Source organism: Platichthys flesus, chromosome 23 (genome assembly GCF_949316205.1).
Source record: "Platichthys flesus chromosome 23, fPlaFle2.1, whole genome shotgun sequence".
In the NCBI taxonomy this organism is placed as follows: domain Eukaryota; kingdom Metazoa; phylum Chordata; class Actinopteri; order Pleuronectiformes; family Pleuronectidae; genus Platichthys; species Platichthys flesus.
The window spans coordinates 4,846,659-4,862,271 of NC_084967.1; the positions used below are offsets into that span (position 1 = coordinate 4,846,659).

The 15,613-nt window shown below is 43.6% G+C and overlaps 1 protein-coding gene across 1 annotated transcript; it reads right to left on the minus strand.

Moving 5' to 3' along the window:
- Positions 1–1,567: 1,567 nt before the first annotated feature.
- On the minus strand, positions 1,568–15,238 carry tm7sf3 (transmembrane 7 superfamily member 3). The gene is made up of 12 exons (XM_062382917.1): positions 14,954–15,238; positions 12,626–12,780; positions 8,958–9,108; positions 7,993–8,113; positions 6,126–6,297; positions 5,865–6,042; positions 5,518–5,604; positions 4,465–4,545; positions 4,145–4,297; positions 3,940–4,040; positions 2,921–3,083; positions 1,568–2,807 (listed from the first exon to the last, which is right to left on the minus strand). The coding sequence occupies exons 1-12, from the start codon at positions 15,048–15,050 to the stop codon at positions 2,554–2,556; spliced, it is 1,713 nt and encodes a 570-aa protein (XP_062238901.1). The 5' UTR covers positions 15,051–15,238; the 3' UTR covers positions 1,568–2,553.
- Positions 15,239–15,613: the final 375 nt, after the last annotated feature.

A 15,613-nucleotide genomic window follows, 5' to 3' on the forward strand; every position in this document is an offset into this window, starting at 1 on the left:
ATTGATGAGACAATATACTGAGACAATTTACTCATAATTAAACTTAAATACAAACGTTTTGTATTAATTAGAATAAACGTAACCACTCAAAAAAGTTGCCTCTTAACCGGTGCTTCCATCTAGTGGTTAGGGTTGAACATTGAACTAGTCAAGAAGATTTGGCTGTGCAGTAAATTTGAATCTTAACAGTATTCTAACCACTTAGTGTCAAGAAATACTTTAAAGTAATTGATCTATTAATGAATACTCTCCTGTGTTTATGTAGTAGTTATAATATAGTATTACGTTGCCTTTGTAATAAATTAAAAAAAGTTGGTGCAAATACATTTCTCCATGTTTTATATTAAAGTTTGCTTTATTGTTTCTATGAGTACATTGGGATAATGTGTTGATCTGTGTGTGTGTGCGTGCTTGCATGTGTGTGTGTGTGTGTCCAAGTGATTCAAGGGGATGTGTAATCTGTGTTGAGAAGCAACGTCCCACTGTTCACTGTTTCAAATTAGGTCTATCAGAGCAAATCATTTTATATGGTCCCTTGTTAAAGACTTGAAAAACTTGAAATGAATATTCATCCTGCATTGCTGTCCATGCTTTTCTCCTAATGAATGTCGACCCTATTGTTATTGTCCCGTTTCAATGAATACACCGCTGCTTGTGCTTGTGTCTGGTTCTCTCTCTCCCCCTCATGTTTGGCAGCAGAGCAGCAACTGAAAACCATGAGGGGAGCTGATGAGAGAGGCGAAGACCAGAGCAGTGAAAAGGCCTCAACTGACCCACAGTGTGGGACTCTGCCTCACTGGGAGCCACTGGCCCAGTCCTGTCCTCAGATCAGTTCACTTGTCTCTCATCATGTGCTCAGAGATTTGGGTTGTGATGGTTTAGTTTGATGTTTTACTGTGGGCTGGGTTGTCCTGTTTTCGTAGCTTGACAGTTTGGATGTTTCCTCATAGGAAGTGCAGAGCTCCACTGTGTTCAGTATTTTCTTCTTCTGTTCTAGACTGAGATCTCCAACTCGTTTAGTTTCTTGATTTACTTTTGCTAAATGGTTTGTTTGTCAGTTTAGCCACTAACTGGAGTCCGTGACATTTACAACAGAAGAGGGTTAAAAAAATACAGAAAAATGATCTTCTGGAGTCCAGATCTGCATATCCAGATACATTTTACAGATATTCCACTGGATGTGTAAATAGGAAACAGTTCTACTATTCAAATTAAGGTAAATATACAGATGTATTAATACAGTGTGAAGGGATATACACTGCTCAAACAAATGTAGGGAACAGTTAATGGTCCCAGTATAACACTAGGTCAGTTAAACTTCAGGGATCAATGTGTCCATTTAGGAAGCATAAGTGATTGAGAATAAATGTCACCTGCTTTGGAGAAAATGAAAGTGATTTCCGGTGCAGTGGAGGCAAAAGCAGGACTTCCTTTTAGAGGTCTTTATGTTTACATTGTATTTCTTTATTCCCTTTTTGCAAGTGTAACACAGTAAATGTCCTCAGTGGGACTAATAAAGTACTTTCCTATCTATCACACACACTCACACAGAGGAAAGACCAACATACACGTTTATACCAGTAGGCATTTATTAAATATCAAAACATGTTAAATTACAAATTACAGTTGACCTCACTGTTCAACACATTCTGTGTGTTTGTTTGTTTTCTTTTAAAAAGTCATGAGACCAGACCGCTCAGCTCAGTCGCTGAATAAAATACTGACGGACCCGAACGTGCTGATCGATCGGGTCGAAGGTTCCGGCCGCCCCTCAGTGCATCGTGGTCTAAAAGCCGAGTGTGAAACCCTGAGAGAAGTCACGGCACATTCACAGATCAACAGTCAGTCAGTGCTGTTACCACCAAGGTACAATTCAACATTACAATCGCGTGTGCCGAGTACCAGAGGACTCAAGAGTCCAATCACAAACACAGGAGGAGCATCAGTTCTGACAAAGTGGTTTGTGTAAATGATCAAATATAAACTGTATTTAATAACTTGTCCCCTACATTACCTCGTGTCCTGCTGACAGATCACATGGCGTGTTTCTTAATATCAAAGTGTGAAAAGTAGTTTGAAGCCAAACTACGCAAACATGACAAGTCCAAAACAAAAAAACAACGTAGGTGGTATTAATGCGACTCTCTGGAGATACAATGCCTCTCGACTCTCAGTGCAAACAGTAGAATGATTAGAAGCGACAGACGACACGAAGCATCCACAGCGGCATATGTGTTATTAAACAAAACAACTTTTCATATTCTTCTCGTTCGGGCATAAAATGTCTTTGAAGTGTTTCATAAAACTGGCAGTGGCTTGTCACAAACTTCGTTTTAAAAATTAGAATCGACCTGAAGAACGTCAGTGATATGATCCCTCTCTGTGTCAGCTGGTGTGGGGTCAAATCCCCACACTAGTGACAGGGGAACAATACCAGCACCTCACTGGCGTCCATGTGGCGGTCTGAGCCTCTGCTGGTCAACAACACATCCCAGGGGTGTTATTGTACGTGAAACCTGGCTTCACCCAGAAGACGACCGTGGCGCTGAGGGTTCACAGGAGTAGAGGCGTGTGCTCTCCGGCCGGCTCCATGCGCTTGGTGAGCTGCCGCGCTCGGGCCAGCAGGCGGTTGGGCAGCGGGGCGAAGTGGTGGCTCGGGTCGAGCACGTTGGTCCGGCGGCGCTCCCGCTCCTGCAGCCACATGAGGTACGGGCTGGGCGGGAAGAACGGCCGCGAGCGCTCGCGGTAGAGCTGCAGGACCACGCCGCTGACGCCGAGCACCACCCACACGGTGATCATGATGTAGTCTGGTGGGCGAAAGACACATGAGTAAAAGAAACGGTGCAAATTATTGTGAGAGCAATAATGTTTGGTTTTACGAAGTTTAAAACCCTTCGTTTGGTTTTGGTCGTGGACTCACCGATGGTTTGGAACGGCACGTCGGTGAACATGGCGCTGAAGTTGTTGTTTTGCAGGCGTTTGAGGATGTTCAGTGTGATGTAGGAGAGGCTGGTGTACATGTAGGCGTTCACGGCCAGAATGACAGCGTACGCTCCGACGACGCCACAGGTGACGATGTTGCCCTGAAATGATTTCATTAAGTATCACGGCCGAAACACAAACAATTTATAGGAAAATATATACAAATCAGAAAATAGCTTTAGATTTGTTTGGGTGAGTTTTCTATCCACGTCTGCAATTCTGCTTTTCACATAATTCCCAAATGGAAACTGAGGATAAAGAAGGGAGCACTGCTACTAAATAATTAAGCAAATTCGAGCTTTTTAAAAGAATAGCTCCAACATTTTGAGAAATTTGATGGTTCGCCTTACTTGCTGAAATTTCCACTCATGTCTCATTTTGGGATCAGGGCGATGGAGCCTGGCTTTTACATGCTGTGACTATTTCTAGTCGCATGCTGGAGTCGTCTTAATTTATGCAATGTAATTTGCCATGTGATGCATAGAATCCAATAAGATATGTGAAAACAGAAATATGCAAATTGCCAACTGCCAACTGCCAGAGCCCCGCCCCCACTGATTTTCAGCCGGGTCACTGGGACGAACAAAAGTATGTGCTGCCTTATAAATCCTCAGTAAAAGCTTTAAATCTAATCCAAAACAGACTGGGAGTCAGTGTAAAGACTAGGATTATGTCACAAAGGCTGCTGCAATAAACCAGATGTGATGAAGGCATGTAAAAGAGTCCCTGTGTCTTTACAAAAGTTAAAAAACGATTGTAGTTTTTGAAAATATTTCTTAGTTTTCAGCTCAAAACCTAAATTGCCATAAAACCGGTGCTCCTGCAGAAACTTTCAATACTATTTCGTTTGTTGGTGATCACAGTGTCATTCTTCTTCCTGCCACTAGATGGCACCGAACTGATATCATGAAATCCTTCGAATGCTGTGGTGAGTGGTTTCAAATGATGACGAGTTACCTCTCTGGGCCATCGCACAAAGAAGAGTGGAACGATGACCAGGAAGCAGCAGAATGTCACCCAGAAAACCACATCCGAGTTCCTGAACACGTCGATGTCACCTGGAGACACGTCACAACACGCAGGATGTACAATTATTACATTTTTTCACACAGCTCGGTCCCGTTGATCTGTTCGAGGGGAGCACACGCCGCTTTGTTCCTACCCAGAGGAGTGAAGAGGACAGTGGAGGCGAGGAGGAAGCCGAGCATCAGGCCGACCACGACGACGCAGATCATGACGGAGCCGAAACGCCACCAGCTCATCACCAGGAGGACCCCGCCCACCACGCCGATCACCGCTGACAGGGCCAGACGGACTGTGGAGGGACGAGAGCAGACAATACTCAAGAAGCGGGCTTTGATTTTGGAATGAAATGTACTAGTGTAGCGCAGCAACTGTGTGTGGTTTGATTCAACTGTAGGGGGCACCCAAGTCCCATTATGACTTGACTCTAGTGGAGAGACAGAAGTTGGAAAAACTCACGGTCATAGGTCAGGTCTGTCGTCCTGGTGATCAGCACGAAGAAGAAAAAGGCCGAGAAGCTGAAGCCCATACAAAACAACTCTGCATGACAGAGAGGAAGAGGAGAAAAGAGGAAGCAGAGGAATGTTAAGATATGACAGGATTAAGATTCTGGGCTGCAGGAGCTGGATGAGACCACATGGTCCGGAATAAAAGAGTGAGACACGCTGCATCACGGCCCCTCGCTCTGGCAGCCTCACAGTCACGGGTTCGGGTTTGGAACAAATACATTTCATCATCTCATGCGGGAGAGATCACATGAGAGGCAGCCTACTGCTCCAGCCCCACAGGCCGAGTTTCTGAGGAAAACATTCATTCTTAAATGCATTAAACAAAGAAAACCTGAATGGGATTAAATGACAGGGATCCACAAGCTGTTTGTTAAACTGAATCTGCAGCACATCAGAGCGTGGCTTCTGTTTGATGCATGAGGAAGTTAGGACACAAGCAAGGACCTGACCCCACTGATGCAATCTGTTGGTCCTGAAGTGAACTGTGACTCAACTTAATGTAGTTTAGAGGAAATTTAACAGTTTCCCATTCTTTGACCTTGAAGAAAAACTCAAAATGGAGTGTGTGGACCTTAATTAATGATCACATATATAAATCAAAGACTGTTCTCTATAGTTTCTCCTGCTGCCAGATCCTGTTAACATAAGAACCAAAACACTTAAGCTGCTTCCTGACATGAACTGAACGGTCGAAATTTTCCTGAGCTGAATGTGAGAACATAAAAGTCTGAGTCAGTAGCTCCAGACATTTTATGGAACTCTGTCTGGGCTCGTGAATACGGCAGGAAAAGGTCCGGAAATTAATCTGAGGGGGAATGAGGATGTTTCTACCGAGTGACAGATGTTAAACTGGAAGGACGCAAATATCTCGGGATGAAAGGAAAGGATGAAGATGAAGATGGCAATTGGAAAGGAAATGAGACTTGAGAGCTTTTGATGATAAGGGCTGACTCCGGTGTCAATGTGCTAATAATAATCACATGTAGATCATCAGATTTCTCACCGCATTTGAAGAAGCGATGCCCAAAGAAGCAGACAAACAGGCCCGCCAAGCCCGTGATGGTGAAAAACACTTTGGTGGATATTTTTCCTGAGAACAAATGTAAAACAATAATCTGAATTAAAACCTACATCCAAAACTGCCAAGTCAGCTTCCATCTGGAACAGGCTTCCTGCCGTTAATGACAGAATTTGTCAATCAAACCGACAAGTAAAACACACAGTTTGCAATATCACAAGATTTGATATCCTTAAATGTTTTGTTGCTGAATGAATATGACAAATACAAGACTAAGTGATGCGATAATGAAACAGCACATTTCATTCTATAGGAATAACACAGGAACTTACCCAGAGTTTCACAGCCGTCCAGGGTGGAAGCGAAGCTGCAGGCGTAGGTGTGGACGGGGACGTAGGAGGCCGAGGTGTTCAACTGAGGGTCTCTGACGACCACCGAGTAGATGACGCCCTGGCCGGGGATGGAGTTGAACACTGCCATGCTCATGTCTGTAGATAACAACGTCAGGACCTGTGGGGAGACAGCGCGGTGAAGCATCAGTGCTTGGTTCTTCTCTGCCATTTGTTTTGAATCCCTCTGTTTACGGTGCTTACCCGCTTGCCGTTCTCCATCATGCCCTGGGTGTCAGCCATTGCCTGGATGCCCCTGAACAGGCTGCTCTCCAACAGGTCGTTCTCAGGCAGGAAGTACTGGTAGATGTCGTACTGCAGCCGCCAGCGCGTGGCGGGTTCTGTCGATTCGTCGCAGGGTGGAGGAGTGTCACCTCTGACAGAGAGCGGACACAGGGAGGATAAAATTAAATCAATGTTAATGTCAGGGCCTTTTTTCTCGTGTGAGTTGGGGAGAGTGAGAGGATCCACTGTCCCGCTCGTGTGGACGCGACCCGGTGAACAGGGAGGGTTTTTAAACTCCTGTGAGTTGACAATGGAGTTCACAGCAGGCCAGAGACTGACCAGCTTTGGTAAACAAGAGTCTCTGTTAAACCTAATGAGATAAGTGTGTTTGAATGTCATCTAATGGTAGAGGGAGAGAGAGAGAGAGAGAGAGGGGGAGAGAGAGAGAGAGAGAGAGAGAGAGAGAGAGAGAGAGAGAGAGAGAGAGAGAGAGAGAGAGAGAGAGAGCCTGAGAACCAGCAGGGGAGAGGAAGAGCGAGAGAGAGGACGAGTGGGGGGGACATCGAAACTGAACCTTAACATCATTTGGTCCGTATGTGATGTCATTCTCTGTAATGTGATGGTTTGTTGGCGCATGTTTGAATCCTGCACTTGACAGTCAAGGTGCAACAAATACACCACACACAAACACCTATGTACTGTACGTATCTCAAGGCAGAGAAGTGGAAACTTGCTCTGAGGCGTTTGACCTCTTCCAGCCTGATGTGTCATTCTGTGTATTAGTCAGAATCAGCGTGTCTCCTCTCCTTGGTGTTTTCATAATGATACATAGTTTGGAGACCAGATAGGTTAGTCGGGGGTATTCTCTTATTGAAAGATTGTATGTATGAGAGTGTATAAGCCCCAGAAACGATTCAGTTGTGTAGTAAGAGGTAACGAACCACTGCAAGTCACTTGAATAACCCGACAGTAATAAACTCTAACGAATAATCAGTCTGGTTTGTACAGTTGGGACAGTTATATGACGAGGCAATGTTTATATTAATTGCGACCAAATCAGAAATAATGAAAGTAAAATGTTTTGTCTGTCAGCCCAGAGAGCAGAATTAGCTGCAGTGATTTGGTCACAGCCAGAGACTTCATGAGGGCGGACGATTTTATGACCCTGAAACTGCAGGAATTATTAACTCCGCGTTTCACGAGTTTTCAATAAATATATCGCTATGGCTTAAAATCAGGAGGTCACATTAATGCGGTGAGCCATGTCGGACAAGTCGACTTTCACACTCGGCGTGCAACGTGAAGTGAGCGGCAATCGAAGACAGTTAACAAGGACTCTAGTATTTGTCCAAACAGCTTTTGGCAATGAGCTGAAAACTCAATCGGCCACATTGCACGCATCGTGTTTGGAATTTCTAAAAAGGTCACAAAAATAAGTGTTCCACATTATGACAGCTGATAACCAACCCCCCCAAGCATCCACAAAGACATGACCTCTAAGGACACTGCGCTGAAGAGCCAAGAGTGACAATTCAAATTAAACTAGACGACTCTGTACAGCTTCACACTGGCAGGTAATGATAAACAGGAAATGACTGAACAAGCGATGGGGTCCTCCGGTTATTTGGTTCGAAGACGCAGGTGTTCTTGCAAAACAAAGCTGGTGTGTCTGGCCACAATAAAGGGGGGGAGGCGGAGGTGGCGAGCGTGTTTATGTGTGACAGAGCGCTCTCGCCTCAAATGAACAGCCTGGCAGTTTAACAACGGGTCGTGTCTGACGTGATGTGTGGGTGCAGAGGTTTCGTTGCCCCCGGCTGAACGGGCTGCACAGGAAGTGGAGCGTTACCTCTCATATCCTAGGTTTGCTGGCGCAAAGCGGATCGTGGTCTCGTAGAGGTTGTAGTGCACGTAGACATTCGGGTCGATGTCCAGGTTGAACTCGATGTTACAAGCTCCAGGGACTGGGTCTAAAGCAGGGGACATGTTGATCAGTCAAGATTTCATGAGGCATGTAAGGACAAGACAAAAACAAAACACCGAAGGCTGAGTGGCGTCCTGATTGTTTGAGACATGTGAGCAGCCATGCACAATTTAGGGCTTGTGCCTTGAATACTGGAAAATGCAGGTCAGGCGTTTGTGAGTCTACGTACTGAAAACTATCTGATTTCAGATCTTTAAAGTATATTAGTTTCACCAAGATCAAACTGTGATTTTCTTCTACAGGATTTAATTTAATCTTCAATGCTCCAAACCAGCGGTTGGACTGTAATGCCACTGGCAAGCATGGTTTTTAGAGGAGAAATTTCCGGTAGTTAAGTGTTTACATTTATAAGGACACCAACATTCCAAGACAAACCCGATTAAGACCATAATGGGAATAAGATGCTGCCATGTCAACATCATTTTCTGATGACATTAACCTGAATAAGGTCATACTGGGACTTAAAGGTTCAGTGTGTCGAATTTAGAGACATCTAGTGGTGCAGTTGCATTTTGCAGCTCAATATCCAATATCAATAAAGGGTGTTAAGTTTATCCGTTAGTCAAACTGAAGACGCTCAGGGCTCTGTAATATGTAAACAGGAATATGAATGGAATGTTCTATTAACAATTCATGTAAACGTCATTATAAAAAAAAAGGTCTGATTATTGGTGTCCCGGATCCTTTGGTTGAAATAATCTGTCACGAGATACTTCAGTGTTTTGTGTCACAGAAACAGCTTTCATGAACAGCATGCAACTTCCCTGTGAGGCAATCAGAGCGGGTGAATGGCCTCAAGCTCACATCCAGAGACGTGTTTTAAAACCTACCTGCACCGGAGAAGGGGAGGATGACCCCAGTGCCCGCCACCGTGTCACTGTCGAGAGTGGACAGGAACAGGGAGAGGGACGTCACGCCTGGCTCGAGAGTGGACAGGAGCCCAGAGTCCACAGCAGTCACAGAGAGACCCAGGCCCGGAAGCTGAAGACCACACACACACACACACACACACACATTGGTTTGTCAGCAGATGCACAAATACAATACAAAACATGGCAAAATGCTCATAATGCCACCGCTCATGTGCTGATGATCACCAGGTTTGATGTTTATTGTGTTTATAGAACAGCTGAGGCTGATGGGAATGCTGGTATTACTGCAGGTCTTTAGCTAAACAACTAGGCAGAGTCACGTTTTCACCAGATCCAGGGCTTGAGGAAAAAAGTTAAGAATCTCTTCAGATACACACAATATTTTCTCCAACATCACAGCACACTCAGCTCTTGTTCCATGGATTACTGGGTCACTGACCCGCAGAGAACATCACCTGCTGAGGATTATCATACATTGCAGTCGACCCCCTGAAGACAGACATATTTCTGAACAGCTTCCATGAAGGAAAAAGCCGGTAAAACTGAGGCGAGCGAAGGGTCAACAACATGCTTGTGTGTTTGTTATGTGACATGAGTCGGTCATTAGAAATGACTTTTAATAAGCAACCTTCAATCGCCTTAAATCCTATTAGTTACTGAACAACTCATGCAATGAATTAAATTCATTCTTTTCATTGGCAGAACAACCTGGACAATTTCAGATCCACAGGTTCAGCCAAGGCTCAACTTAATAGAGTTTGGCAATGTATGTTTCTTATTGTCGTCAAATCTCGCAAATATAACAAAGCCAACAATGAACTGTTCAAACTAACAAAATAATAATCAGTTTTTGCTAACCCTGATACATCAGCTATACTTTTTAAACTTTAAACTTAACGTTAACGTCATCATTCATGAGCCACAGTATCGCACCAGCTTTCATGTCCATGTGTTACTTGTTCTTTAGGAACCAGTGATCTAGGGGCTGGGAGCTCCAGACAAAGTGGGGAGGCTGTAAAGGTTTGAGATGAACCAAAACTTACTTTTCATCGAAATACGCTGATATGACGATGGAGAAATGGAGTTCTCTTCTCATGAAAGAGTTCAAAGTCAAACTTCATTCATACCTAGTATTCAACCAAACATGTTCTTGCTCGCGTTTGTGACAGAACAATGACTCAATCATTGAAATGTGTCAATCGGTCCACCACATCCTGAACTGCTTAACTCCCAGTGCACATGAACTAGTTGGCTTACTCAAACAGGATATGTGTTACCAGAGGAAAATACTGTCACAAAATAAAGCCTGACAGATGCTATATCACCAGTAGGACAACAGAGCCTAATGAGGACAGAGTGGGTTGACATTAGAGGCAGATGTGTTTCAATCCTGTCTACTTGCTGCAATAGAGCGTCTGTTTTGATATCAACACTTTATTGTGTATTTTCGTTTCCAAGTTAATACTTCTGTAAAACCTGCAGATACTTCCCTAATCTGGCACTTCAGTCCTGTGTGCACATTTTATGGTCTGTCGTACACACATTATTATTAAATTACCACATGTACCTTATATTTCAATGTGAGATTATGATGAGTATTTCAAATTTATAGTTATTCCTTTTTTTAATTCCTTTACTGTATCTTTGAGCATTAAAACAACATACTTATATAATGTTTTATCATTATTAACTCCGGGAGGTAGATGACAAGGGTTTAAACACTTAAAAATACCCATGCCCATAGAATAAGTTTAGATTCAATAACTATTAGCTTATATTCATTACAAAATACATGTCATAAAACATGTTTTCGACCATCTTAAATTGATGTGAACACCAAGCAGCAGCAGCAGCCACATTTGTACAGGACTTTAGAATCCATCGTGTGCGTTGCCTTTTCAATACGACGAGGTTTATAAACACGTCAACACTCTACTTAGATCAGGTAACAGCAGACGGCAGGAAGTCATTCTCAGGGGACAATTCTAGTCGCCCTATAACTATGACTCTCAGCCCTCATACAACTCGGTTGCATTCCACTAGACTTATTCCGTGAGCAGAGACGCTCCACTCGCTGTGGTCTCCACTGAATTCATAGAATATGCCATCGAGCTACAGCAACTTCACACCCTCACTAATCACACACACGTAATGGTGGTTCACAGTTTGGATCACACATTAGTCACCGACAGGAAACAGGTACAGCAGCGATTCCACAGCACTAGTCGTAGCTTTCTGATTTACATTCTTCACACACTGTTGTTTATCTGGTAGAGTAAAACCCTATGGTAAACACAAATAAAAGAGTTGTACTGAAACAACACTCTCTGGTTTGTAGAAAAAAGCAGAAGAGGAAATGTAAAGTCAGCGCTGGCAGCTTTAACCACGATGGCTGATAAGATAAATAACAAACGTATGAAAAGGACTTGTGGTTCACCGCTTTGAGAGAGTGCTGAAAAATAAAGAGGAAATTAGTCTAAGAAAATAAAGAAGATAAAGGAAACTGCAGTGCTTTGTGTGCATGTTAAAAAAAAAATAACACTTCCTTTTCACTTTGAATTTCCTTTTTGGATTTGGATGTGTTTTAGTGATAGTGATCCACTCCTGGTCTGAAACTGTGATTCTTTTGCATCAACAGGGTCTTTTCTTTCCAGGGAGGGACATTTTCTACCAGAGAGAAAAGTCTTCAATCAAATGAATTTGTTTTCTTTTCTCCTCTTTGCTGCTTTTTCCATCGCAAGGGAAAAATAAACTGAATTAGGCGATTTGCCATTCTGGACCGCGCCAACACAAACGGAGGCCAGAGGTTTTTCCCCCTCAGGGTCGCAGCCCATGACCAGTAGACTGTAGATCAGCTGACTGTCACAGCTCCCAGTGGGTCAGACGACCTCCCTCACAAAGCCTCATTCATTAAACAGAAGAAAGTGCATGTCCACACACAATGAAGCGTACTTTAAATTTCATAGTTTCTTTTTCGATTTGTTAACTGAAAAACTATACATTATGACATTTCACCGTCCATAAAGTCGACTTTACTGCCTCTTCCCCACATGTTCAGAAGCTTTCCATTTTGAAATGTGGTACTGGGTGTAGTCGATGGCGAGCATGTGTGCGCTTCGAGAGCTTTGGCAGCAGATACACAGACGCGAAGGAAACTGAGCCAGCTCGGCTGATGGTATCATCAGACTCATCGCAGTTCAACAGAACTTTATCTATAAACCTTTCAGTTCTCAGTGGCAATGCATCAGCCCAGACCAACAAACACTAACCTAATCCGAGGAGAAACGTGTCCAATACTCCAAAGTACCTAACTTCATTAGTGACATATTTACTCGGTGATTTGCAGAAAACTGTGATTTCTGCAAATATATAACCAGACTAAATGTGAGATTTGTCCTGGATTATACCAAATATATTCATGGGGCAAAGTAGGAAGTAGGAAATGTGCCTGTATAAAGCATCTACTGAACTATCATTTAAACCTTGTTATGTCTTTGTTTTAATACAGCTATAGTGTTCATGTTAGGGAGGGTTTGGATTTTATAGTGAGCTTAAAGGGACAGTTTGGAGAAAGGGTAAGGTGAGAAAACGGTCAGTTTAATGCTGTGGCAGTTATGCTTTCTCACCCTGGCGTAGGAGAGCGTGACGTTCCGGTGCTGCGTGTGAAACTGCAGAGTGATGAACGCAACCTCGGGAGGGATCCGGGATACCACGGCCTGCACCGTCTCATTCTGGGAGACGCTCACGTTCTGGAACGTTCCCGGCAGGAAAATCACACGGTCTGTGGCAGAGAGAGGGGGAAAGGGTCTCACTTAGTTCAGTAGCTCGATTGCAACATCTACACCATCATTATCATGTACCCTCCGCCCCACATACTCTGTGCAATGCTCGTTAATTACACACAATAATTACACGCAAATCTGTCCATGTGTGTTTGTAACCAGACACAATAAATACACTATTTCCTACTAAAGACAAGCAACAAAATGTAATTGTAAAATAGGTCGTTGCTAAAAAAAACCTTTCAGATAAGTCGGTTCATCAGATCATCAGTAGTTTGTTGTCTTTGATAGCTCGATACAAACTGACCAACCTTTAACCAACATGTCAACTTTTCATTGACGATGCTTCTAGATAGTTTTATTCTCCTTGACATTTAATTTAAATTAGATAAATAAAATGGCAAGGAGAACAACGATTTCGACCTTCAGTGAAATGATCAGATTCTTTTAAACCACAACCATCAGCTGTTATCCAATGATCTTTGCTCTGGACATCAACGTTGAAGCCGATCTTCCACTGCCCTTCTGCCTAAACTTTGTTTTTCCTCTTGTGTTCTTTTCTAGGTCAAATCAAACGGTGAAGATTAATTAACAAACAGATGTATTAACTCTTGCATGACCACTAACTGTCATTCAGTGGAATGTGTGCATAAGCAGTGACATTTGATCAGTTGTGTAACACCATGACCGCTCCAACTAAACTACAGTTTATCTGTCTGGAAGGCTTGACTAATAAATAAACATGGAATATTATCCCACACCATTATGCAGCATATTTATCATTTGACCCCCTCAACCCTATCGGGGGCCCATTCTACAGCTCCGGTCGACACTGTAAGACTGAACTCTCACCGCTGTTTATCTTCAGCTGATCGCTCTGATTTATTTCAGTGGCTGTTGTCTTAAGTAGCCGTGTGTACAGCACATAACTTGCACAACATGACCTCCTAGCATTTTTAAATACCTGTAACCATTTTATCACATGTCCCACTGCAACGTGAAACAAACTAGCTTTGTTCATGTGGATGTCCTTATTGTTTTCGAGCCGTGCGTTTGTCTCTCGTGTAAAGAGCAAGAATGTTAAGTATTAGAGCTAAAGCACTGGAGCACATGGAGGAGATTTGTTCCTGGTTACACGTGCTGCCTGAGATACACACGTTTCTGTTTGCTGGACTGGAATATCTATGTATTGTATACCTGTGTCACTTTTGAGGTAATTATAGATAAACACTGAAGGAATATTGATTAGATATCAACCACTCAGTGATGGTGAGGTGGGAAGTCCTCTGTGACCATCACAACAGAAAAGCAGCTAAATCTGACTCTTTGAATGGTTGTGTCAGTGTCTTTAAGAGCTTCTAAACACTCAAATGATTTATCTAGTCTCAGTTTCAGAGTGTAGTGATATCATGATGTTCTCTGTGCTATTTCAGAGGCTTCTCACTTCTGGTAAAGAACAACAAGTGGAGTGAAAACATTGACTCCTCCTGAGGAAATCCCAATAATCTAAATAACTTCCACAACAGCACAGATCAGTGGTTACTTATGGTGAAGTATTTATCACCTCAGCTGACTGCGGCTGGTTCTCGGTTATCTTTATTACCTTTATTAATCTGGGTCTCAGATATCTGAACTCTGTTTACCTCTTGGTTATCTGGATCTCGGATATCAGGGGCAAGGCTGCTCTGTCACTGTCCGAGTTTTCCTCACTATGCACACTGTCTGTTTACCTTCACGTGATTCAAAACTCATGGTGCTGGACGAACTTTGATTTTTTACTCTCACCACATAAACCACAATAGTTTATGAATACTACCTTTGTTGTCAGGCTGTTGTCAGCTGTTAAATGCATGTGGAGTGCGTTGAGCTCCCTCGGCCACCGTAGGGAACATATGATTTTTGACATACATAAAGCTACACCTAAATACATAGTTATACATACATAGTTATATAAACATACCGACATGTATATTCCAGAGACGCAGCTAGCTAGCTTAAAGTGGAATATAATATTTCGCTAGCTACACAACAATAAGGCTCATGACACTTCAGTGACAGACGGAAAAGATTATCTAGGAATGCCACAACCCTTCCTTTCGTCACACAGTTACCATGTGTTAAGATAAAACAGAAAAGTGAACGCGTATAAAATCGTTAGCTTTAGCAACTCACTTTCCACTTGAGCTCGAACTTCACGCATCGAGGGCAGAAGAAGAAGAAGCAGCAGCCGCAGCGGCAGCAGCAGCGGAGACCGAGCCCAGACAGTCATGATCCGCCGCTTCGTGTCCACAACTCCTCAACCGTGTCCGTCAGTCAGATCGCTGGGGACCCCGCTGTCTCCGGTGTCTGGGTAGAAGTCCCCGCGGAGAGATGAGCGACATGCTGGGCCGGACAGACAGGTCCCGCGGCCACAGGAGCCAGGAGAACCGCCTCACCGACTGCCGCTCTGACTGCTGGACCCGCGAGAATCCCGCCCCCTGTCCCGCGATAACTCCTCCCCCCCCCCCCCCCTCCTCCTCCAAACCCCTAACCCTCCAAAATAAAGGAAAATCCACGCCGATGGTGGGGTGGGTGAAGACTCCAGAAACCATCTTTCAGGGCTAAATGGTGCTGCAGACAAATCCAATTCAATTGAAGTAACTTGGGAATCCTTCTTTCGGCGTAAACAAAACAACATAAACTTCCTCCATACTTCTCCTGTGGTGTCATCCGAGTGACTTTCAAATTCGACTCGAAACGGCTTCACATGTGAACATGAACACAGCTCCTAAGATGGATATCTTAGGACTTTTAGGTTAAAAACAGTGTGAAGGATGTCATTTCGAGTTGAAT

Coding starts and splice junctions, on each gene's coding strand:
- tm7sf3 (XM_062382917.1), bottom strand. CDS start 15,050: ATGACTGTCTGGGCTCGGTCTCCGCTGCTGCTGCCGCTGCGGCTGCTG. Junction 8,114..8,957: donor CCTCCCCTTCTCCGGTGCAG/GTAGGTTTTAAA, acceptor CCCCTGCTTTAG/ACCCAGTCCCTGGAGCTTGT. Junction 3,084..3,939: donor TTGTGCGATGGCCCAGAGAG/GTAACTCGTCAT, acceptor AAATCATTTCAG/GGCAACATCGTCACCTGTGG.